At 34.1% G+C, this 26,889-nt stretch overlaps 1 protein-coding gene and 1 pseudogene across 7 annotated transcripts; one reads left to right on the top strand and one right to left on the bottom strand.

Moving 5' to 3' along the window:
- Window positions 1-1,831: 1,831 nt before the first annotated feature.
- LOC107847478 (armadillo repeat-containing protein 8) lies at window positions 1,832-20,169 on the top strand. Of its 7 annotated transcripts, XM_016691752.2 has the most exons (10): window positions 1,833-2,328; window positions 7,076-7,792; window positions 9,368-9,463; window positions 9,546-9,629; window positions 10,634-10,868; window positions 10,955-11,115; window positions 12,054-12,332; window positions 12,416-12,593; window positions 18,836-18,887; window positions 19,818-20,169. In XM_016691752.2, the coding sequence occupies exons 1-8, from the start codon at window positions 1,954-1,956 to the stop codon at window positions 12,470-12,472; spliced, it is 2,004 nt and encodes a 667-aa protein (XP_016547238.2). In that variant the 5' UTR covers window positions 1,833-1,953; the 3' UTR covers window positions 12,473-12,593; window positions 18,836-18,887; window positions 19,818-20,169. The 7 variants fall into 7 exon arrangements, with proteins under 7 accessions (XP_047255133.1, XP_047255132.1, XP_016547241.2 ...); XM_016691754.2 differs by lacking the exon at window positions 18,836-18,887; XM_016691753.2 differs by lacking the exons at window positions 18,836-18,887; window positions 19,818-20,169 and adding an exon at window positions 18,888-19,213.
- LOC124889128 lies at window positions 5,530-5,650 on the bottom strand (annotated as a pseudogene).
- Window positions 20,170-26,889: the final 6,720 nt, after the last annotated feature.

The following is a 26,889-nucleotide window of genomic DNA, read 5'->3' as shown; positions in this document are numbered from 1 at the left end:
ACTTAAATTATTTTAAAAATATAATTGACTATCAACGTCACAAGAGTTTGGACAGGGAGAGTGATATATATTATTTGAAAACTACATAAAAATATGATAAGTTATAATAATTAACAACTTAAAATATCTAAAAATATATTGAAAGTATGTTTGATTATCTAAATTCTATTTGTGTCGAATAAATTGAGATAAAAAATAATATATACTGAGCCCGTATTATCTGAAAAACAGTAATATAGGCCTATCAAATTTTGCTTTGCACACTCTTTATCAATTTATACATTTGTAGAGTTTAATTTTGATCGTGAATTAAATCTTTGAAATAAATTATATATTTGAATAATAAATCACAAAAATTGATGATTTTTTTTAAAAAATATATACAAAAATTACTCCAAAAAAATAAATTTATTCAAATTTCAAAATTCAAAAGATGTTACATTAATTAATATGGTTATTATTATAATATTAATTTATGATGAATGTTGGGCCCATGCTTTACATGGGCTACTTGAAACTAGTATATATATATATATATAAATAAAATTAAATTAATCTATATCAAAATATCATTTAATCTTATCATCTTAAATATGTCATATCAAAAATTAAAATTAAAAAAATGGTTCTTTTTTAAACGGGATAAAAAAGAAAGCAAGCATAATAAGTTATTCTTTTTAAAATAGAGAAGTAGTATTATTTAAAATAGAGTAGTATAGTAATAATGTTGAAATTATTTTTTATTTGATATTTAATTTGGTGTATGCATAGATATTTTATCCTTAATTTAAACATATATAAAACAAGCTTTATATTATTAATACCTTATTAATTACTTTCACCATTTTTATTAGTTGCTCACTTTATTTTTTACGTGTTTCTTAAGAAATTGTAAGTAAAAAAGCTAAAATTATTAATATGTCTTTTAGATACTTTATCAGAACTTTATAATTACTTGTTTACACTTTCAAAGAGAATTAATATGACTTTTAGATACTTTATCAAAACTTTATAATTATTTGTTTACACTTTCAAAGAGAATTAATTATACGGGTGAAACGAAAAAATACAATTAATTTTATCTTGTAGCAAGTGAGCAGTATTCATGTTGACATGAGTAAGGTTTAATTTGTTCTTAAGATGCACTTTGCATTTATCTCATCACAAATGCCTTCAACAGGTTTGTAATATTACTGTACATTAATGTTGCAGGTGCAAACTTTCCCTGTGGAAGTCAGGATATCACTTTCCGACCATCCTCAGTCAAGTAATTATAAAGTTTTGATAAAGTAGCTAAAAGACATATTAATAATTTTAGTTTTTTTATTTACGATTTCTTAAAAAACACGTAAAAAATAAAGTGAACAACTACTAAGAAATAGAGAAAGTAATTAATAAGTTATTAATAATATAAAGCTTGTTTTATATATGTATAAATTAAGGATAAAATATCTATGCATACACCAAATTAAATATCAAATAAAAAATTATTTCAACATTATTAATCTCAATATTATTACTATACTACTCTATTTTAAAAGAATACTACTTCTCTATTTTAAAAAGAACAACTTATTATGCTTACTTTCTTTTTTATCCTGTCTAAAAAAGAATTATTTTTTTCTTTTAATAATTTTTTAATTTTAATTTTTGACTATAATATATTTAAGATGATAAGATTAAATAATATTTTGATATATATTAATTTCTTTTTCTTAAACTCTCTATTAAATCAAAACAAAGTAATTTTTTTCTCAACGAACAGAGTATATTCTGTACTATTATTTTTACACACAAGATAATACCTTTTATCTTTTTATTTTTCATAAACAGACAAAAATTAAGGAAGCACAAACACTCTCTATTTCTATTGCCCGAGTTTCGATTTCTCTCCCTCTTGCACAATCGGTTGGTCGCATCTGCATATGAGAAATTCCATATCAGCCCTCAACCATGCCGGCTTCAGCATCGTCGCCGCCGCCTCCTCCTCCTCCGACCAACAGCCGTCATGAAGATCTAATCGGACGCCTCAGCTCTTCCTCCACCCACGCTAAACTCAAAGCGCTCCGTGACCTCAAAAATCAAATCATCGGTAACCGTACAAAAAAACTGTGTTTCCTTAAACTCGGCGCCGTTCCTCCTATCACCTCCATACTCTCCTCCGCCGCCGGTGGCGGTGATGACGCGGAGCTGAATGTTTCGTTGATTATTCAATCGGCGGCGGCTATTGGTAGCTTTGCGTGTGGATTTGATGATGGTGTTAAAGCGGTACTTGATGCTGGTGTTTTTAATATTCTTCTTTCCCTTATTTCTTATCCTAATGATAAGGTGAGATCTTTTATTTTTTTGGCTTCATTATTGTAAAGCTAATTGTATGTTTAAATTAATTAAAATTTTATACTTGATCGATTCTTTTGTTTTGTGTGCTATTTCTATGGTCAGAACAAGTTTAAAAAGGTGTTTTACTGTAGTTATTAGTTCGTAGTACCGGTTAAATGCTAATTTTAAAACCTAAGGGTGTGACCTGGTGGTTGAGAACCATGAGGTCTCAAGTTCAAATTTCAGCAGAACACAAAAATATTAGGTGATTTCTTCCCATTTATTATGGCTTAGGTGGATAGAGTTACGTGGTTCCTGATGACCTGTTGCTGGTGGGAGGTGGCAGGTATCAGGTGGAATAGGTGGAATTAGCTGAGGCGGGAGCAAGCTGGTCTAGGCATCTCATTTATCAAAAAAAGGAAAGAAATTAAAAAAATCCTAATTTCAAATTTTCAGTGTTGACATATAATTCAAAGATGAGTTTTACGCCGACAACATGTATAGTGTAATCCCACAAATAGGATCTAGGGAGACTGGGATGATAAAAGAAATAAGGCACCCACAATGTAGTATGATACACTAACCAACCGCAAGCACCCACCTCCCCAACCAACCTAACTAGAGACTTCATCCCATGGGCAAAGTCCTACAACCACTATCAAGCTACCCCAAAGTGCACCTAACTACTCGCTATGATTTACCTCCGCACCCTAACCTTCCACCCTAATCCGAGTTTTCCAAAATTTCCGATCTAGGGTTATGTCCTCAGTAAGCTATACCTGCTCTAAGTCTTATCTAGTCTCTTCCCTCCCGTATTTCTTCGGTCTACCTCTACCCCGCCTGAAACCATCTAAAGCCAACCTCTCGCACCTCCGAACTGGGGCATCGTGCCCCTTCTCATCACATGTCCAAACCATCTCAACCGCACTTCCCGCATTTTATCCTCCACCGAGGCCACTCCCACCTTCGCTCGAATAACCTCATTCCTAACCTTTTCACCCCTATTAAGTTCACACATCCAACGCAACATTTTCATTTCTGTCACCTTCAACTTTTAGATTTGAGAGTTCTTAACCGGCCAACACTCTGTACCATACAACATGGCCAGACGGACTGCCACTCTGTAGAATTTGCCTTTAAGCTTGGGAGGCACCTTCTTATCACACAACACTCCTGAGGCAAGCCTTCATTTCATTCACTCCATCGCAATACGATGCGTGACATCCTCATCAATCTATCAATCTCTCTATTTCCCTGAATCATAGACCCAAGGTACCTAAAACTATCCCTTCTACGAACAACCTGCAAATCCAACTTCACTACTACCTCGTCCTCCTGACTCACCTCGCTGAACTTACAATCCAAATATTCCGTCTTGGTCTACTCAATCTGAACCCTTTAGATTCCAAGGTTTGTCTCCACACCTCCAATTTATTATTAACATCTCTCTGGGTCTCATCAATCAAGACTACATCATCCACAAAAAGCATACACCATGGTACCTCTCCTTGAATATGCCGCATCAAAACATCCATCATAACGATAAAAAGAAACAGACTAAGTGTTGATCCCTGGTGCAACCCTATCAAAACAACTAAATGCTCTGAATCCCCTCCCACTGTCCTCACCCGAGTCTTTGCTCCATCAGGCATGTCCTTAATCGCTCTGATGTACGCCATCGGCACCCCTCTAGCCTCCAAGTATCTCCAAAGCACTTTGTCGTATGCCTTCTCTAGGTCAATGAAAACCACGTGGAGATCCCTCTCTCTCTCCCTATACGTCTCTACTAGTCTCCGCACCAGGTGAATTGCCTTTGTCGTCGAGCAGCCGGGCATAAATCCGAACTGAGTTTAAAAGGTTAGTTTGATAGGGGAAAACATTACATACAAAATGTACTCATTGGAATGGGATGAGTAATGTTTAGCACTCTTTTTTTTCTGGTTGCTTATTTCATCCATTTTTGTAACTTTCTAAATCCTTAGGACCAGTAAAATATCAGTTAGGGTGCAATTAGTGGCTCATAGTAACAGACTTGCGTCTTAAATTGATGATCTTGGGCTCCCTTTAGTCCGTGCAAGGTGTTGTAACAATGTGACTTTTGTTGATGTTTATTTGAACTTAAGATTTATTCAGGTGTTTTGAAGTTGCTATGATATTTTAGATTGCTGTTTCTGGAATTGCAATCTCCGTTTCAATCACAAGTTTATATTAACCTTCCTTCAGTGAGAGAAATGGTGGTTACCTGGTTCACTATTAACTGTTGCAATGGCAAACTTGTATACCAGGTCCATAAGCTGATATTTGTTCTGTGCTTGAAAACTAAATAAGGGAAGAAAAAATAACAACAACAACAAACCCAGTGTATTCCCACATAGTGGGGACTGGGAGGGTAAAATGTACGCAATCCATACCACTACCTCCGGAGAAGTAGAAAAACTGTTTCCGATAGACCCCGACTCAAGACAAAGAATAATAAACAAAGTCGTAATAAAGCATGAAACAAGAGGGAATAACAAAAATAAGACTCCCACAAAGTAACACCCCTACACTAACGAACCAAAGGCATCCCCCACCCCCATCCCCTCCTACTAACAACTCCAACCTATGGACCTAGCCCTACGACTACTGGCCCGGCTACCCCAAAGCTCTCTTAACTACTGACTACGACCCACCCACATGCACTATCCGTCTAACCTAATTCGTGTCCTCCATACGTTCCTCTCTAGGGTCATGTCTTCGATAAGCTGTAATTGCTCTATGTCACGTCTAATCACCTCTCTCCCGTATTTCTTCGGCCTACCCCTACCCCGCCTAAAACCATCTAAAGCTAGTCTCTCACACCTACAAATTGGGGAATCCGTGCCCCTCCTTATCACATGACCGATCCATCTCAACCGAACTTCCCGCATCTTGTCCTCCACCGAACCCACTCCCACCTTCTCCCGGATAATCTCATTCCTAACCCTATCACCCCTAGTAAGCCCACACATCCAACGCAACATCCTAATTTCCGCCACCTTCAATTTTTGAATGTGGGAGTTTTTGACTAGCCAACACTCCGCTCTATACTGCATGGCCGGACGGACTGCCACTCTGTAGAATTTGCCTTTAAACTTGGGCGGCACCTTCCTATCACACAACATCCCGAGGCGAGCCTCTACTTCATCGATTCTGCCCCAATACGGTGGGAGGCATCCTCATCAAAAAGGAGGGATGCAACACGAGGACTTCCCAAGGGGTCACCCATCCTAATACTACTCTCACCCAAGAACGCTTAACTCCGGAGTTCTGATGAGATCCGGTGCGTTAGTGCTAGAAGAAAATTGTTTTCTTTTTATTTTTTCTTTTAGTTGTTGTCAGAATTCAGTAAGGAAAGAAAATTTAACCTTTCTTTTTCTCTAATCCTAATTGGTGAACTTGGTGTGAAAAATGTTCCGCCCTTTCTTGTCTAGTCGATCTTCCTGGAGAAGACTTGAAACGATTTCCCAAGCATGGTTGAGAATGAGATCAATGTGAAAATCAGAATGCCGAATCCACATTATCTGGAAATGAATTTCCCATGATCACATTGCACCAGAGTCCTCGAGAATCGGAAATTTTAAAAATTTCCTTACTTTTTCTTCCTTTTAGAATACTAGTATGATATTTATGAACAGACTTGGAGACAATTTAAAACGGAATTGTGCCGCATGGAGAAGGTGGATAGCTAGGTACACACTCGTAATGTACTCAATTAATGACTTAATTGATGTTCGTTTATATCTTTTGAATAATTTTTGAATTTCCCATTTTGAAATTGAAGAATTTTACTTTTATCAAAAAATAAATGAAGTTTCTATCTGGACAAGTTTCTTCAAAAATATTTCAAACAAAGCAAGATAAAATAGGAGTTGTGGCGAAAAAAGTGGGAGAGTGAAGGTTAGTGGAACCGCCAAGTCAGTTATCAAACTTTCTCGAGGAACTTAACTGCTTATTAAAGTTGGATTATTTGTTGACTCTGATGTTCGAGTATCATAACTGGGGACTTTTGGTCCTTAAGATAAACATCTTTTACAAGTAGTGAAATAGATTTCCTTGTTGTTTTTAGGAGCTGAACTGAAAATTTATGCTTAACAAGGCAATACTTTACCCAATCAAAAGAAGTTGCAGTAAAAAAGTTGGCACTTTATATCGTTTTCTTCTCCCTCTTTTCTTGATTTTAAATCACCCAGGTAAGAAAGTTTCCAATAAGTTAAAAGTAATTTTAGGGAGAGCGGATTACTTTGCTGTTCTCACGAGGTTGGACCTTTTGACTGATATGTCCCAAAAACATTATTTAGAAGCATTGTTGTCAAAGGCGTGCTTAAAGCGCGCTTAACCCCTGAAATGATCTCAAAGCATGTTGAGCGCTTCACCTTGATTAATGTGCGCTTCAGTGTCGTCATCAAGGCTCGAAGACAAACTTTTCATTGTGAATGAGCGGTTCCTGAAGAGGCAACACTTATCAACTCTCATAAATAATTCAATTTTTTTGTCTGTATATGTGTCGTTCATGCTTATAATTATTAGTCCTGGACTAAACATATACATTTGCATGTTTTCTCCATTTGCGCCTTTTGTGATTGGAGCCCACGCGTCATTTGCACTTTGTGCTTAGAGCCCCAACGGTGCTTACTTTTTGTTTTTGGTTGCATTTTTTGCTTTTGATAACACTCTTTAGGACTATATCCTCATAAATTGTCATTATCCCTGATTATTTTAATGTGATCTAATGCAGGTAGTCAGTGCAGCTGCTCGTTCCCTTAAGTTCATTTATCAATCTAAGTTAGCCCCAAGGTATGATTTTCTACAGGGGAACAATATGGAATTTATCCAGTCACTACTGAATAGTGAAAATGAGAATGTGACTGGACTTGGTGCAAGTATCATTACACATTCTTGTCAGACAAATATGCAGCAGAAGGCATTAAGTGATACTGGAATTATTAAAAAACTCATTTGTATGCTTGGAGGGTCTGTAACTCAAAAAGAGGCTAGTTTAGAGTCTCTAGCCACTATTCTGAAGGGAAATCCTGATGTTATATTAAAGTTCATGGAACCTGAAAATGGAGGCGCGTTGGGTACTGTTAATGAATTGACCAAGGATAAAAATGCCCGGACAAGATTGCTTGCTTGCATGTGCTTGATTGTCATTAGGAACTCTTCTCCTTCTTGCCTTCAAGATTTACGAATCAAAACAAAATTGATACTAATACTACTTGAGCTTCTTGAGGATGATCAAGTCGGAGATGAAGCTCCTTTTGCCTTGTCTAGTTTAATTGCAGAAAAGGAGGATTTGCAAGTATTAGCGTTTGAGGCAAATGTTATCGATAAACTTGTCAACCACCTGCGGAAAGGTCCATTACTGTCAAGACGTTTGGAAGGAATCCTTATTGCATTGGCTAACATGTGTTCGAGACTGGAACGCTGCAGGGATCGGCTTTTGTCATTAGAGGTCAGTTGCTTTACCATGTATAAACACTTTTGTTGTGTTTATTGTCGTTGTGTGGCTGTCAGGCTTATAAAAGAGCAATTTAATTCAGGTATCTGCACTTGGACCTTGTTTGCCTGGTTTCCAACTTCATAGATAAAGAAAGTAATGAAGGTTAATCCATTGAGCTGCATCCGAACGCTATGCAGACTGGAGTTTATTTGAATCTGTTTAGATTTACAATTATTGTTCTTAAAGGCCCCGTTTGGCCATGAAAATTATAATTTTCCGGAGTTGGAGTTGGAGTCGGAGTTGGCCATGAATATAAATTAAAGTTGTTTTTGAAATTTTGTGAGAGAAGTATGAGTGAAAAAAGTTTTCACTTACAATTCCGGAATTATATTTGGAATTTTCATGGCCAAACACTTACAGTTTTCACTTTTTTCAACAACAGCAACAACATATCCAGTGTATTCCCACATAGTAGGGTCTGGGGAGGGTAGAGTGTACGCAGTCCATACCACTATTTCAGGTGAAGTAGAGAGGCTGTTTTCGATAGACCCCCGGCTTAGGACCGATAACAGTATAACAAACACAAAAGATAAGTACATATAAACTAGTATGGTATGCAAAATAAACTAACAGTATAACAACCACAAAAGATAAGTGCATATAAACTAGTACGGTATGCATAATAAACTAACACCGCTAGCCACAAGATAATACTACAGCCACAACACCACGAACAAGAAACTCCAGACTTCTCACTTTTTTCACTAACGTGAAATAATTTTCCGAAAAAAAAGTAAAAACATTTCATGGCCGAACGGCTACAAAGTATATGATACTTTGGTCATCGGGAGGTATCAAACCAATCAAAGCTTTTAATACTAATGGTGGTAGGTTTGATTGTAACAAATATGTTAATTCTACCTCTCATAAAAGCAAGTACATAGCTTACATTTTATTTTTTTACTTAAAGCTGCAATTGGATCAAATATTAGTTGGACCCTGTCTGTTTCTGCTCCTTTCGAATCATTGAACTTGAATTGTAGTGTGGGATAGATTTGAGCTCAAATTCGTGAATTCAATTTGAACTCGAAAAAAATTATATGGTAGGCTTGATCTCTGCTCATAAGCTTGGCAGAAGCTCAATCCATTAGTCTTGTATCAACTATAAAGTATTCCATGTAAATGGCTAAAGATAATGATGACCCTAGATTTGATACAAGGTCAGCTCAAGTCAAAGCACATCTTTGTCATCAAGTGCTGGATGGGAATTCACTAGTATACACACATGGTGGAGAACTAGGCTGTGCTGATGCAGATGACACATGCACAGGAGATGAATTCAGTTGAAGGTTACTAGAGATTTTGTTATTAAAAAAAGGTAGCAGACATGCATTTTGGAGAACCTTGCAGTGCTTTAACAAGCAGAACACTTGGAAGATGTTTGATACTTTGCTTATTTGTGTTAAATTGAGGCATGCCGTTCAATGTGTCATAAATGAGTCTGAAGGCCTTTCTGTTTGTGAAGCTTTTAGTGCTGTGGAGGCCATGCTCCAAATTTTTTATATTTATTACATCTTTTGTATGCAGGCTATGAAGTTTGTAACTGATGCCTTGAGTCAGGATAGTGGTGAAGTGCGTGCTGCAGCTTGTATTTGTTTGAAAAACGTTTCTCGCTCAGTCAAGGTTCGTGATGTTCATAATAGCCTAATTTAATTCTTAATATTAGCTATTCCGCAAGGATCTTGGCTGACAAACTACTTCGCAGAATCTTAGTGCAGGTCTATTTATGAATGAGAACTTTGTTGTTCCCTTGGTTCGGCTTTTATTTGATGATTTGACCTTTGTCCAGGTAATTGTTCTTTTTATTTTTTTTAAATATCTTGTGCTCTCCTATAAATCTACTTTTGCAACTTTGGCATCATAGTTGATGCAAGACTGCTGGCATTCATGCCCTGTATGTTGTTCATAGAAGTTGTGTTGTGTGGTTTGAACTCATATATTTGTGTTGGGCTGTGCTGGGCATTGATGCATTGGTAAAGTGAAGCGTAGGAGATCCTGAACTTTTGACAGCAATGTCACTGATGCTAACACTGGTTTTAGTGACTAATTGGTCATACATGTTAGTTGGGATAAGGTTTAGTAGTTGAGGTCTTGTGTTCTCCAAGAGTTCTTTTTAGTTTGCTTAGAGAGTTGTATGCCGCTATAGGCTTAAGGATGGGATTTAGAGAATATCTAGTTTTAGAGAACCCCTGATTTGTCTGAAGTATTGGACTGAAACTCCCAAATGGAGCGGAATGAATATATAAAAGTTTATTTAGTTTTGATTCAGCTAGTTTGGGACTGAAGTGTGTGTGTATTTTGTTGTATTAGGATATTATCACTCCACCCTCTTAGCCTTGCTTGCAGTGTTGGAAAGTAGGAGGCAAAACAGTTTTGCTTCCTTGTTTTTAATCCAGTTAAACACAGGGATGTTACATGTGAGCAAGACACAAGAAACTCAGAATTAGTTCAGGATGTTCTCTCGGGCACCACGGCTTCAGAAGTGGTGTTTGAAGCAATTAAGTTGCAACTTTGCCATTGGCTAAGCTGAAGTGTGCTCATTAAGATTTGTAGAGTTGTCAATTGTAATCATTAATGCTTTAGAGAATCTATGAAAGGAATGTTAACTGAGATTTTTATAAGATGTTCCATACATGCGCCTTTTTTATTGTTTTTTTTTTTTTTTTTTCAACTGGTTCAAATAGATACTGCATCTGATTACTGGAAAAACATCTGTTGCGCTAGTGGTCCTAATTTTTCGTAGGTTGAGTGCTGGAGGATTTCCTAGTATGTTCCTTAATCCTCTATTATCAGGTTTCTGCCCTTGATGCCATCAGCAACATAGTGGTTGATTTCTTGGCGCATAAGAAAATATTTATGCAATGTGGAGGTGTGAAGCAGCTCGTTCAGCTTTCGAAGTCAATGGATTCAACTATTAGGGTAAAAGCCGTGTGTGCTTTAAGGAACCTAACATTCCTTGTGAACGACCAGTGTAAAGAGGAAATTCTATCAGAGCTCACACAGTTAACCTTAGGAAGCCTGATTTGTGGTAAATTTTCTGATATTATATGTTACCTGGAATGTATTGGTTGTACAGATATGTTTCCATTAGAGGTTAATACTTTTGTGCTGCAGATCCTGAAACTTGTGTTCAAGAGCAATCTTTGTCTTTGGTTCGTAATCTTGTTGATGGGCCTCTAGATTCTATCCAGCATGTCTTTGCTGAGGACGCTCTTCTGCTGCATGCTGTTGGACAGCAACTGCAAAGTGCTTCAAAAGCCGAAGTCCTTATTCAGGTAAAGTCTTCTGTTTGTTTGTAAATTGTGGATGTCTTGGTCCAAAATGTGTTCTTAACAATTAGAAGTACAACAGGTCCTAATCAACCTTCTGAGATTCTTCTGGTCAATTCTGCTGGATTTTCGTGGTTGTTTTAGCTGATGATGAACTGTAAGGATTTGATTAATATGATAAATACTATGTGAGGCCGATATTGAGTGTGTATCTGATTGTGACTGTTATACTGGCAAAAGCGTCTGCTCCTTGTGTAGTATAAAACGAAATAGATATCGGTAGAGGTGGAGGTGATATCTTTAAGTGGTTTCTATGTACTGATTTTTAATTTTGCTGTGAGCAAAAGTTAAGCTACTGTGCATGAATCATATATGGGAACATTCAAATATTTTATCGCCTTAATAGGTGAAGAATTTAAGATAATCATTCTGCTACAAATCAACTATTCAAGTGCAGATGTGTGCTTGCTGGAGTAATTTTGTTATCATGGAACCCAACTTTGAAATTAGCAGTAATTGCATCAAGTTATAGATTAAGGTAGATTTGGCTTTCACGCACCTTGGCATGTGTCTCTTGATTCGATATATAATCTCTGCCATTTTTTGCTGAATATTCCTCTTTGGTTGAATAGACAAGATGTATATGATACATCTAATAAGTGATAATGTGGAAAGTAGTCACCAAAAATAGAAACAAATTGCTTATTCTGTGCACGAGAATGAACTTCACAGATGTACTTTCTTCTTGAAAGAAGATGATTAGGCAGTCAAGCAGTAAATGTTTTATTGTACAGTTTGCATGCAGCCGGTATCGTGGCCAGTTTTCTTTTTCGATAAGCGCCATTTCTAGTATTCTTTATCAACAGATTACATAACTGATATTTCGAGAATAATTGTTCAAGTAATTACGGGTTGAAAATCTCTCTGTCTCCGTCTCTCACTAGGGTATGTACGTTTTTACCAATGTTGCATCTGGAAATGAGGTGCACAAGGAAGCCGTTATGCAAGAGCTCTTTCCACCGTTAGCTAATGACTCTGAATCAGTTATGCTCAAGTTTTTACATAGTGATGATAGCCGGTTACGTACAGCAGCAGTTTGGGCTCTAGTAAACCTTACCTTTCCGAGCAGTTCTGGTGCATTTGGCCGAGTGATGAAACTACGGAATGCCGGCGTAGTTTCCCAGTTGAAAAATATGGTCAATGATCCTTGCCTTGATGTAAAGGTCAATGCAATTATTTGAATCAAATTATGTTCAGATTATTTCTTTGCTTGTCAATTAGAATTTTGTTCGATTCCTTTGTGCAGCTTAGAGCGAGGACAGCTCTGGGGCAATCAATGACTTCTGATGATGGTTCTACATGACTACTATATTTTTATCCTTCATTCAGTGGTTAGTTAGAGATTCTGGTGCAGAATGTTGCTTGGTCGTCAACATGTTTTACATAATGCCATGTCTGCAACCTTTGGAACCAAGGAGAACATGGTATGCTTTCATCAAGGTTTATGATGACCAAATTTCTGATTTATCATCACTATAACACATCACTATAACTCAATTAGTACACATAAATTTCTGATTTTTCCTAACAATGAGTGCTATACATACCTCATGGGGCTCTATAGTTATGTAAATCATGTTGAGACTTGTAGAAAGCATCCTTTGTCCAATAATAGAGGAAGTTATGGAAGATTTCAAATGCTTTAATGATGTTTAATAAAGAATTCTGTGGGAAGTGTGGAAAGATGCTGGTCTTGGCACAACAGCTTGTGATTATTAGCATTATCAGATCGTTATAAATAATCCAAATCGTTGTGCTTGACCCTTATATCTTGGTCAAGTTGTGACTAATAGACTTGGTTAGTTTTTTAAAGGTTGACTAATAAAGTCAATACATTGTGTAACCCAAAAGCATTAATGGAAATACCGTTGATTGAAACATCAATTTTCACATATAGTAGCATCTCAGATATGTGAGCAGTAGTAGGCTTTGCATGTAATTTTCTTAAATCTCTCTTCTTAGGGGACTCTAATCCAATTGAGTGCTAGGAGGAAGCTCATTGACCAAAGTGTACTGCCTCCCATATCAAGCCCACTCCCTCATTCTGGGTGGAATTGTCAGGTCTAGGTTTCGTGAATGAGGTTGAAGGAGATGGGGTATTTATGGTTAGTTGATGTGAAAATCTAGTGGTTTGGCGGGTGGAATGTGATACAAACCAAATTGGCTCCACTCTTTTGGGATATATGCTTCAAGGATCAAACCTAAGGATCCACAACTTGATTATCCTAGGAAAGCAAATACATGATTGGAGGATAGCTTGGGAAGGAGCGATATTTGGTGATGCCATTCGAGGGAGGAAGGTGCAACATCGCATTTGGATGATAGCTTGGGCCTCGAAGAGCATAGGAATGCGGCAATTTAGGCTTTTGGGCCACTTTTGGGCCCAATTAGTATTTAGGGTCACTTTTGGGCCCAAGTTGTAATAAATGGCCTTTGGCCTATAATAGCTAGGACCTTTTTCATTTTAGGGGTAGTTGATGAATGATGATTTGAGTTGCACTTGCGAGTGTTTATTGAAGCTTGTTGGGAGCTTTATGGTTTTCAGAGAAACGTGGGTTGCTCAGGATTCTATTCTCATGATGTCCTTGTAAGAGGTTGGTGTTTATTGGTAATCGATAGGAAGGTTTTAAGGTTTAATATACCCTTCGGTTGTCCTCTCTTTATCAATTTGTGTCAATCTATCTAATCCCTTTAATCCCTTACTTGTTTGTCTCTTTTTCCTTGTTTTCCCTTGTTTTCGTATCATTTTCCATCTTCGTATTTTCATCTCATATCAGAATGAGACCGAGGTCAGCACGAGAAATAAGTTGGAGGCTAGGTAGGATACTCGATCTTTCCTCAAACAAATCTGTGATGGATCTTGCACCAACAATCCGAGATACCTAATAGGAACTCCTGAACTTCTACTGTCAAGTGGACGAGTTGGGCCATATTAATGTTGTGCACCTCTCTTTCTGGAATCCGCTCACTGTTCTTCAGATTAATTGTAGTCAAGAAACAAATTGGAATCATAGAAGGATCTTCTTCAAGTGTTGAAGCCGTGTTCTCATAAGAGGATATTAATGTATCATCTGCAATAGGAGATTAGTAACTTTGGTTCTCCATAGTTGCCAAATCCTCATCAGTGGCTCTACCAATAAGTGCTTCCATGACGAATAAAGGCGTTCGAGATAACAGATCGCGTGTTTCAACCCTCTTCACCTCATAATTATTTATAAGGGAGGATCTGAAGTTCTGTCATTCTCACATCAAGCTAAGGTGCTATACAAGTACCTATTCCTGGTCTTTTCCCAGATTTTACCCTCATCCTTTTTCTTAGGTCCTTTCCACGTGGGCCTATATAATTGTTATATTATCATTGTAGTAGTTTTTTGTGAACTTCTTTTCTTCTTACTCCTCCTTCTGATTATTATATACATTTTTAGGCCATTTGGTCAAACATCTAAAATCAACTTATTTTGAAAAGTTTCTTTTATAAGTGTGTTTCAAAAAGGTATTTTGGTGAGAAGCAATTTGTGTTAACTAGCACCTTTGAGCAACAATTAGTGTGTGACCAAACTTTTAAAAGTGCTTTTAAGTGTATTTTCTCAAAAGTGCTTCTCAAAGCATTGAGATATGGAGTGGGATCCTGGAGAAAGCATAAAAGAAATTGACTAGATGGAAATCACAATATCTCTCTTTGGGGGGAGACTTGTTTTGATTAATTCTGTCTTGGACTCTCTTCCTACTTATGTGATGTCCTTACTCCCTATTCCTTCAAAAGTGGTCAAAAAACTAGATAGACTTCGAAGGAACTTTCTCTGGCAAAGGGGCAAAGAAAGTAAGGGTTATTACTTAGTGAAATGGAATAGTGTCAGGTTGAGCAAAGATAGAGGAGGCTTGGACATCAAAAACCTAAGTATTCAAAATAAAAATCTTCTAATGAAGTGGTTGTGGAGGTACATCAGTGAAGAGAGAACTCTTTGGAAGGAGGTGATAGTAGCAAAGTATGGTGAGTTGAACCCCGGGTGCACAGAGGCAGTCACATTACTATATGGATGGGGAGTGTGGAGAACTATTAGAAATTTGTGGAGTTGCATGGAAGAAAATGTGATTCTCAAAGTGGGAAATGACAAGAAGTTCAAGTTTTGGAAAGATGGTTGGATTGATCAAAATCCTTTGAGTGAGTTATTTCTGAACCTCTTCTCAATTAGCACCAATCCAGAAAGTAGGGTCAATGAATGTTGGTCTGCACATGGGTGGAATCTCTCTTTCAGAAGGCTACTTAATGACTGGGAAGTAGATAGGGTGGCTCTCCTACCGGAAAAATTGGAAGGAACTAAACTAGATACAAATGTACCAGACAGGATCATTTGGAAACACAACAAGGATGGAAAGTTCACAGTTAATAGTGCATTCAAACAAGGGGACCTAGAAATAATAACTATCAATGGAAGACCATAGAGAGAGGCTTGATTCCTACAAAGGTGAAGTGTTTCACTTGGCTAGTGATTAAAAGAGCATGTTTTACCCAAGAAGTCCTTCAAAAGAAAGGAAGGACGCTATCCCTAGATGCTTTCTATGCAACCTGACAGGGGAGACTAATAGTCACTTATTTATGCATTGCAAGATACAACTCAATTCTGGGAACTTTTTCTCAACATCAACAGTTACAGTTGGTCCATGCCTGAGCACATAACTGACTTATGTAGTTGCTGGTCAGAAGAAGGGGAAGCAAGACTCAGAAGAGGTGGTGGAAGCTGATTCCATCATGCATATGGTGGTTTATATGGATTGAAAGAAATGGGAGATGTTTTGAAGATAAATCCAATTCCATTCAAAAGGTGAAGTGGAATTGTTTAGTATCTTTACATTTTTGGTGTAAACAATTGTGTATAGTGGATGTAGATGAGATTGTAGATCTAATAGGAAATCTATGATTTTGATTAAGGTTATGTAATTTCTGAAGGTGGCCAGCATATCCTAATGCTGAAGAATACCAATTTACCAATGTTAAAAAAAAAGTACTTCTAGGCAAAAACTACTTTTGTTAGTTTCTGATGCCCTTGAGGAGAACCTATTTTCTCTCAAAAGTTTGGTCAAACATCTCACTTCTTAAAATAAGGCACTTTTTGAAAAAAAAGAAGCAATTTTAGCCTCCAAAATGGCCAAATAAGCTAGCAACAACAACATTCCAAGTGAAATCCCACAACTGGGGTTTTGGGAGGGTAGAGTGTATGTAGATCTTACCTCTACCTCATGGAGGTAGAGAGATGTTTCCAGAAGACCCTTGACTCGAGCACGTCAAATCAAAGTAGGCATGGAAGGGGAAAGATGACGGAGGAAAGCATAGCAGCTAGTTAAAGGAAACAATAAGAACATCAACATAGGGCGATAACTGAAACACAATAAACATATATAATGAAGAAATCAAAAGCAATACACTACAAGAATAAGAATAAGACTATTACTGGGACATACAACACTTCACCATCCACTAGCCTTCCACCCTAACCTGTGGCCTGACACCCTCCTATTTAGGGTCATCTCCTTGGTAAGCTTAAGCTGCGTTTAGTTTAAAATAAACTAGTTTTTACATTGTAAAGAAGATATTAATAACTTTGTTTTCAAATTGATCTTATTTAGATAAATGAATTTTTATATAACTAAGAAATGATATTAAATGGGTACTATTAAATTCTTCAAGCTAAAACACTTCTTTGGGGCAAGCTAAAAACGCCGTATAATATGAATGATAAATAGTATTAAATTACCCTTTACATTATTTGTCATTATACATTTTGGTAATTTTTGGAGCCTTTGTTTCCTATCGGAGCATTTATTAGATCTTATGAATACTCTCTCTTTGTTTCAATGTATGTGATGCTTTCCATTTGTGGAGAGTCAATTTAACTAAATTAGATCAACTTAATATTGTAAATTAAAATTTATATGTTTAAAACTATACAAGAAATACTATAAATTGTTATGTTAGATGATAATTATTTTCTTTAAGTATAAACTCTATATGAAGAACTAAATTGTTCTTGAGGTTCATTTAATAAATTTAGTTTTTTCCTTAAATTATCACATTTAACTAGCATAAACTCTTACCACAAGAAATATCGTGAGTGAAATTAGAACTTAATTAACACAAAGTTATCTTTTCTATTTATAAATACTGATTATGTGAGAGGCTAGCGTTGGATGGTTTTAGGCGGGGTAGGGGTAGGCCGAAGAAGTACTGGGGTGAGGTGATTAGGCGGGACATGGAACAGTTACAACTCACCGAGGACATGACCCTAGATAGGAAGGTCTGGTAGACGCGAATTACGGCAGAGGATTAGGGCCAGTTTGGGTCGCTAGTGTAGGGATTACTTGGTGGGGGTTTTATTCCTGTTATGATTCCGTGTTCCGTGTTCCATGTTTATTACGAATCTGTGTGCTTTCCTCTGCTTTCCGTTGTTTTATATTACTTATGGGTGCCGTATTTATGTTATGTAATCTGTTTCTGTGCTCTACTATGTGTTTGTGTGGTATCTCGTGCCTTGAGCCGGGGGTCTTTCGGAAACAGCCTTTCTACTTCATCAGAGGTAGAGGTATGGACTGCGTACATCTTACCCCCCCCAGACCCCACTAGGTGGGAATACACTGGGTTTGTTGTTGTTGTTGTTGTTATACTGTTATCTGTCCTAAGTCGGGGCACTTCATCTGAGATAGTCGTATGGATTGCGTACACTTTACCCTCCCTAGACCCCACTTTGTGGGAATACACTGGGTATGTTGTTGTAGGCACTTTTCATCCCTGTAATTGGAAAAGATTTTCCAACTTCCATAATTGGAACTCCAGGATATTATCATGGTGTTTCACTTGTGGAAGTTGGAACTCTAGGATAATGGCTATTTGAAAACATGGCCGAGAAGTGGCTAGCTGGCTCTAGTTCTTCTGAAGGTATATAGTAGCCCCCCGCCTCCCAAGTCCGCATACACATCTTTTCTCTCTCCTTTTTTAGGGGTGAAAGGGTGGCTTGGGGGATAGTGCAGGTATGGTGGTATTTGTCCTTACTGCTAAGGTTAAACTGTGAAAGTTAGATATCTGTGTTGCCCTTTTTAACGACTCAGAACTATTGCAGACTGGCATTTGTGGAATGAAAGTTAGGCAGGCAACACAAAGTAAACTTAGAATGCAGGTTCAATAACTTGTGTCTTGAATAGGCATCTAAAACCTGTTTTTGGAGCTATACCATGAAGAATTGTGAAATTGCCACCAACTCTATACCACAACCTCTTTTCATAAGTCACTCAAGGAGGTAATATGCTGTTTGAGCATCACCTTGTTTAAATAAGCTTATGGCAAACTTATAGAAAATTTTCCAAATTGCCTTTTTCACCTTTGCATTGTCTATGGGGTCATCTGCCTCCCTCCTGTCTCCCCTCTTGACCAAGGAAGATGTTGATGAAGCCCCTTGTTCCCTTTTTTTGTTATATTTTCTTGTTTAAGTAGTCACAAGAATGGAAGGAATCCACACTGCTCCGCTGTCCTTTTCCTGTATGTGATTCCTTATTTGTTGGTGAAATCTTTTTATGTTTTTAATTAGTTCTTGTGTGATCTTTAGATTCAATCTACCAGAAAGTGACCAAAGATTGACCAAGTTTGCTTATGTTTCAACCCCACTTCTTCTTGCAGGTTTAAAGCTTTTGCGCTAGCATTTCTCAAATTCAAGGCTTTTGCTTTGCAGGTGCTTGGCTTATGTTTGTGTGGCGTAGCCTGTCGTATTCAACTGCATCATTCTGTGCCCCAGCCGCAATTTTGTATATTTTTTTGTCGTATTATATTACTGTCTTTGATTGTTGCACCTGTTATTCTGTATTTCCCCTTTATAAGCCCTTCCGTTACATCACTGGGGTGTTGGTGGGGTAATCAATTAGAAGGCATTATCATCCCTTGTGTATCTCTTTCTTTTTTCGTTTTTCTTGAGGGGTTTTGTTTTAGTAGTTAGGTAAAACATAAAATTCCTGCCGCTGGTCCATATGTTACCTGTTATGCTGAGAAACTTTTCATCCCTCTTCTGTGTTAATATCTGTCCTGCTACTGGTTCATATTTTTTTCGAATATTGGAGAATACTTCCTTTGACTTATCAATAACACAAGGTAAGGCTAAGTATGTCTTGTAAATCTGCTGTTGCCTTGAACTATGGAAACGACTTTCACTTTTTTTCTTCTTTTGCTTGTGTGCCACTGAAGAGTATGCTGATTTTGAAAATTGATGCATTAGCATTTGGCCTTGAGCCTTTTCATTTTCTTGAAGAATTGACCTTAGCTGGTCTCTTTGCTGAATATATCACGAAAGATGAGTATCAGCGAGCTCTTGACTCTGCAGTCAACATCTCATATAGTAAAATGAAACCTTCTGCATGAAGGATGAAGAAATATGAAATTGTGGGGATTTGCACTGGTACCATTTTTAGGATTGTTTAAAACATAACCAACGCTTGTGGATTGTTTAGGATCTGGCCAAATACGGAAATTCACTCCACTGCCCTCTTCCGCATGCATCACATCTCCTATTATTTTATTCGTATTGCTTTCTGCATCATACTTGCACTTATGGGGAAAAAGATTTCCAGAATGCTGAAAGGCGTTGTAACTCTATGAATTTGTTCGACAGATATGAAGAATACTTCAAGGAAGGCTTATTGAAGAGCAAATTTGATTTTACAAACCAACTCCAGTTATTTCTTTTAGATCTCTTTTTCCCTGAGTCGCGGGTCTATTACATAGCCTACCTACGAAGGGTAATTTTGCGTACACTCCACTCTATCCTTGTTAGACCTTGTCAGATTACGTTGGTTATATTGTTGATTGAACTATACTAGGGATTACAGCCGGGTGTAGGTTTTAAAGTTATGCGGGGCAGATGTGGGTTTAAAGCTACGTCGGATGGATTGAAATAATTCTTCTTGGTGTAATATACCATAAATTACAATAAATTATAGTTGAAATAATAAAATGAACAAAAACTGAAGAAAATAAGATAATCTTCTTGGCAAGAAGCACGGATATTTCGATCTCTTTAAAGAGATCCAAGCTGACTACTGCATAATCTACATCGATCTTAGTATATCTCTTGACTTATTCCCTTCAGGATACAACAGTTCATCAACGATGTACAACTTAAGCAACTTCGGATTAGTTGAAGTGTTCAAAGCTCCATCACTAAAACACCTTTCTTCAACATATAATTACTCTCTTTGTCTAGTGAATATAGTTAAAGATTTAAAATACTTTCTTTGAACTCTTTCTTTCACTAATATAATTATTCTATTTTATATAGTGAATATAGTTGTAGGCTTAGAATATCTTTTTTGTCTCAACTTTCTCTTTCACTTCTATGCACTATAATCTTTTTCAAACTTATCATATTTTCTTGTACTTAGAAAAATTTGCAAGATTACATCTATTTATAGGAGAGGTATTCGTCCGTGTATTGAACAAGATGAATGAGGGGTAGTAATGTCGGTAGATGAATAGTCTTGGTGTTACATAAGTTACTAATGACCATGAAGTTACAAGAACTAAAATTCATTTTTTATCATAATTTTTGTCCATTAACATATACACTTAGGGGTCGTTTGGTGTGAGGTATTAAAATCTATAGTCTCGGGATAAAATAATAGTTTCGGGATAAATTTTTTGATATGTTTGGTTGTAAATTCGGGATAACTTATCTTGGGATTAACAAATCGTACCAGGATAAGTTATCCCACCTAAGGGGTGATATAAATAATTCTACCATATTTTAACTTGGGATAAAGTCATAAAACGACAAAATTATCCTCTAAATCCTTTAATTATCACTTTTCATATATATATATATATATATATATATATATATATATATATATATGATTGTTCTTACATTAAATTTTTTAGATAATTTTATCCCTATTTTAAATAATTACTCTATAAATTTTCATTCATTTTGGTAAATTTGAACAATTATATGGACTTAACTATATATACAATCAAATTCAAAATTGATCCAAGGGTTTATTGTGTTTGTATTTTGTAATTATTAATCTTACTTCATATTTTTATTTTTCCTAATAAATTTATCATGGACAAGTAATTAAAGTATCTTGACATTTCCTTTCTAACTTAGTACATGCTTAGTTATTAAATAAAAAATTATTTTCTATATATAGTTAAACATGTTTGAAAATTTAATTTTTTTAAAAAATAAAATTCAACTTTTCAAATATTAATGATACTAAATAATGTAAGATGAGAGTAATTCTTTTTCACATTTTTTAATGATGAATCTTTTTTAAAAAATGGGATTATAAACATTTATAGAATTTAAGACAAAATAAGTAATTTAACATGAAATATTAAGTTAAATAAGGCGAAGGGTATTTTTGTAAACAAATTATCTATTCTTGAAAGGATGTAATGCCTATCATTTTTAGTACCACAAACCAAATAATCACTAAAATAAATATCAAAATAACTTATCCCATGATAACTAATCCCTGCATAACTAATCTTAACATAAGTAATTCCAGCATAGCTTATTTTCCAACCAAACGACCCCTTAATATATTATTTTAAGGGGAAGTTTCAAAAATAGCAACAATTGACACAAAATTCACCTTCCATAGCTACATTTTACAATATTATCATCTAAAAATTACTAAAATACACAACTTATGTTTTCAATATTACAAAAAATTTTAACTCCCTAAACATATTACAAAAATTCCAATATATACACAGAATGCTATGTATATGTCGACTTTGTTATGTATATTAATAGGGAGAGAGAGTAAAGTAATTAAAAAAGTGGAAGAGAGTGTAATTACTTCCAAAAGTGTTGGTATTTATGTTATTTATACTATTATCATCTATAGCTGATGTACTTGATTTACATTCGTTGTATTCACATTTACTCAATAGTTTGTATTCATATAAAACATAAATTCATTAATCACATTTTATATTTTATATTTTATATTTTATTTTTTTTCTCTTTTTTTTATTTTTTTTACTTTTTGATTTTCTTTTTCTATTTTCAATTTTTTTCGATTCTTTCTTTCATGTTTTGTATTTTTTCTTCTTTTCTTTTATATTTTTGATTTTTTCTTTTTTCATTCTTTTTTTTTTTCTATATCTATCTTCTATTTTTCTTTCTTTTCATTCTTTTTTTTTGGGTACTTTGTTTTTTCTATCTAATAATTTTTGTATTTTTAAAAAATATGGCTATTTGAGTACAAATCACGAGTAATAACAAAAATCACAATTACTTATCGTATTTGTATTCACACCATCATTTATATTTAGCTAAATGATCTCGTGGACACTTGTGCTTGTCCTGATTTGTATTGTAGGCACTTCTAGTTACACTTTTGTCATCTGAATCCTTTAACCCATTAAAAACGATTTTTTTAAACCCTTTACCCATTAAAACATAACATTTTAAACCCTTTTTTCATCCAACTGATATGAGTGTAACACTCGACGACACGTGGCATGCCATGTTATTTTTCAATGATAGTGTAACACACTCGACGACACGTGGCATGCCATGTTATTTTTCAATGACACGTAGGAAATTAAATATTCTGAATATATAAAATATATATAATATTTTTTTTTTTAAAAAAAAATCCCCACCTCATTTGTCCAAAAAAAATTATTTATATTATATTTGTATTTGAGACATATCAAAATAATGACAATTTCATATATTATTACAAAAAATTGATCAATTTTCTTTTCAATATAAAAAAATTTATGTTGAATATTTCAATAATCAACCATCAAAAATAATAATATTCAAAACTCATCCACCCCTTAATAATCAAAAAAATAATATTCAATAATCTAAAAAAATGATCAAAATAATTACTAGTACTAAAATAATTTGTTCAATTTTTGAAACAATTCTTAAATTTGGAAACCATTTTTTTTGTGAAATCATATTTTTTGATTTTCAGTGTGTGTGCTGGGGTGGGGGAGGGGGAAAGACTGATGCGGGGTGGGGGGTGGGGGTGGGGGAGAGGGAAAGGTGGGGAACTAGTGCGGGGAGGGGGACGGGACGGGATGGAGGAGAGGGGGCTGGTGCGGGGTGGGACGATTGGGGAGAGGGGGTGGGGAATGGCTGGTGTGGGGGGAGACGGGGGGGGGGGGGGGGGGGGGGGGGGGGGGGGGTCAAATGAAGATTTTTTTTTTAATCTACAATCTTTTTTTAAAAAATATTTTAAAGTAAAGAAAATTGACTTCGCTGGAAAATGTGTGTAAAACACACGTTTTTTCAAATCATCAATTTAATGCTACATATGCAAAAAGGATTTAAAATATTTATTTTAATTGGTTAAAGGATTCAATTGATAAAAGTGTAAGTAAAAGTGTCTACTTTACAAATCAGGACAAGTGCATGTGTCCACGCGACCATTTCACATTTATATTTTTGTATTTGTTGATACAATTATATTTGTATTTGTATTTTACGGTTCACGCTTGTTTTTGTATATATATTATAGTTCACATTTGTATTTGTATTTTATAGTTCGCAATTGTATTTGTATGTTATAGTTTACATTTGTAGTTGTATTTTAAAGTTCAAACTTGTATTTGTAATATTATAATTCGCATTTGTATTTATATTTTATAGTTCACACTTGTATTTGTATGTTATAGTTCATATTTTTATTTGTATTTTACAGTTTGCACTTGTATTTGTATTTTATTGTTCATACTTTTATTTGTGTTTTGCTAGTTCGCACCATCATTTATATTTTATATAATTCACATTTGTATTTTAAAGAATTATTTTGTATTTGTATTTTATAATTGACTGGCCATTGAATTTATATTTTGTCGTTTTATTTTATTTGTATTTGTGTATTATTTTTTTATCAATGCACTTGTATTTTAAAGAACTATTTTATATTTATATTTGTAAGTTGACTGCATATTATATTTTTATTTGTAATTTAATTTGTTTTATTTGTTTGTAGTTGATAAGATCATTTGTATTTTTAAGTAATTGTAAAAGAATTTTTATTTTTCTTTCTACGAACACTTGTATTTATAAAATGATAAATTATACAAATACAAATGTTCCATGTTTATACAACTTGAACCATACACACACAAAATGATACTTGTGCTTATATACAAATACAAATGATAAATTTAAAATACAAATACGAACGATACAATACATTGCATATTTATATATTTAAGACTCAAATAAATACAATTAATCCATATGCTTTCTTGTACACAAATACAAATGATAAATTGTACGTATTCACGGTTAAATTATTCAACTATAAATAATAAATTTCTTTAAAATATATCGTATGATATAAATAAATATAAAATATAAAAAAATAAAAAATAAAATACAACAATAACAACAAAACAAAAAAGAAATGAGAGAAAAAATACAAAAAAGAAAAAAAAGATGGAAAAGAAAAAAAGTGAAAAAATAAAAAGAAAGAGAAAACCCTGCAAAAAAAGAAAAGAAAAAATGAAGAAAAAAATTGAAAAAAAAGAAAAGTAATAGAAAATAAAGAAAATAAATGAGAGAAGCTATGAATTGTAATTAGAGATAATTAATAGGCAAGAGGAGACTATGAATTATAATTAATTAGCTAAATTAAATAATTAGGAGTCTATATTTACTAAGCCATATAGTTTTTCCTTATTTTAATAATAAAATGCATATATACCAACAATTCTTTTAAAAACTTATTTGATATGAGATAGGCGAAGTCCGAGGGTTTTCGTGAATTTGCCCAACAATTACATTCTGCTGCTTGCCATCCCTGAATTGTACAATCTCTTTCATTATTTCTTAATTAAATGTATCATTGAGAGTCGATTGCTCTTAAAAATTCAATCAACACGGGGCAACCTTTGTTCAACAAACTTCAGGCCAATAATTTGAAGTTTGACCTGTGGCCGTTTCAATCTCAGTCCGTTGGTTTGAAATGTGAAATCTGATCAGAGACTTAATGATCTTGGTAAGAAAATGATGGTTGATTTCATGGACCATCAAATACGTTCACGGTTCAAGAGATCAATAGTGATTTCTCCAGAGTTTGGTTTATACATTATATACTTAAAAACATAAGCTTCTAATTATTTTATCTAGCTTAAATTTTAATTAATTATAATTCATAACCTTTCTGGCTAATTAAATGCAATTCATCTCTCCTCTTTATTTTCTCTCTTTTTGTTTTCTTTTTTAGCCTTTTTCTTTTCTTTTTTACATTTTTTTTCGTGCTCTTTTCTTTTTTTGTTTTTTTTTTTTCATTTTTTTTTTTTTTTTTCGTTTTTTTTTTTGTTTCGTTTCCTTTTGCTCATTTTTTCTCCTTTTTTGTTTTGTTTTTGTATCTTCTTTTTTACTCTCATTTTTGTTGTTGTATTTTTTATTTATTTGTATCATATTATATATTTAAATAACTTTATTATTTATATTTGAATAGTTTAGTCGTGAATATGTATAATTTATTATTTATATACAAATAAATATATGAATTAATTGTATTTGCTTGACTCTTAAATATATAAATGTGCAATGTTTCATTCAATGCAATTGTATCGTTAGTATTTGTATGTCAAATTTATCATTTTATTTGTATACAAACAAATATCATTTGTATGTGTATGATTCAATTTATATAACCATGTGTCATTTGATACAAATGTAACATTTGTATTTGTATAATTAACATTTCTGTTTGTATAATTTATTATTTGTATTTGTATGTTCAATTTATCAATAAAATATAATTCGTATCAATGAATATAAATACAAATGTTCGTAGAAAGAAGAATACTAATGTTGTCGATTATAAACAAATGAAATTACAAATACAAATACAATATGCGGCCAACTTACAATTACAAATACAAAATAGTTCTTTAAAAATACAAATGCATCGAAAAATATAATATTTTACAAATACAAATAAAATAAAACCAAAAAAGATAAATATTATGCAATCAACTATAAAAATAAATATAAAAAGTTTTTAAATTACAAGTGTGAATTTTATAAAATATAAATGATGCTGCGAACTGTAAAATACCAATACAAGTGAGAACTATAAAATACAAGTACAAATACGAACTATAAATATAAATGCGTATATAAGCGCAAATCATAAAATACAAATATATTGTTATCAACGAATATAAAAATATAAATAATGATGCAAATATAAATACGATAAGCAATTATGGTATTTTTATTATCATCCACGACTTGCGCTCGACTTAATCATATCTTTTAAAAATATAAAAAATATAAAATAGAACGAAAAAAACAGAAAGAAAAGAAAATAAAAAAAGAAATAAAAGTTATAGATAGAAGAGAGGAAAAAAAGCGAAAAGAAGGAAACGGGAAAAACTAAACTAGAAAAAAATAAAAAATGAAAATGAAAAAAAGAAAAACCTAAAAAAACACGAAAAAGAAAAAATACAAAAAAAATAAAAAATAAAAACCCAAAAAAGAAAAAAATAGAAAAGGAAAAATTAAGAAGAAGGAGAAGTTAGAGATAGAAGAGAGAAAAAAAGGAAAAGAAAGAACCAAAAAAGAAAAAAGAAAACAAAAATAGAAGGAAAAAAATAAAAAAATATAAAGAATGAAAGAAGAGAAAAGGAAAAAAATGATAGTGAATACAAATGCAATGAATGTTTATAATGTTTCTGTCACCATCCATGAT

The sequence above is a fragment of the Capsicum annuum genome, chromosome 11 (genome assembly GCF_002878395.1).
Source record: "Capsicum annuum cultivar UCD-10X-F1 chromosome 11, UCD10Xv1.1, whole genome shotgun sequence".
NCBI classification, from domain to species: Eukaryota; Viridiplantae; Streptophyta; class Magnoliopsida; order Solanales; family Solanaceae; genus Capsicum; species Capsicum annuum.
This window is presented reverse-complemented; position numbering and strand designations above follow the sequence as displayed.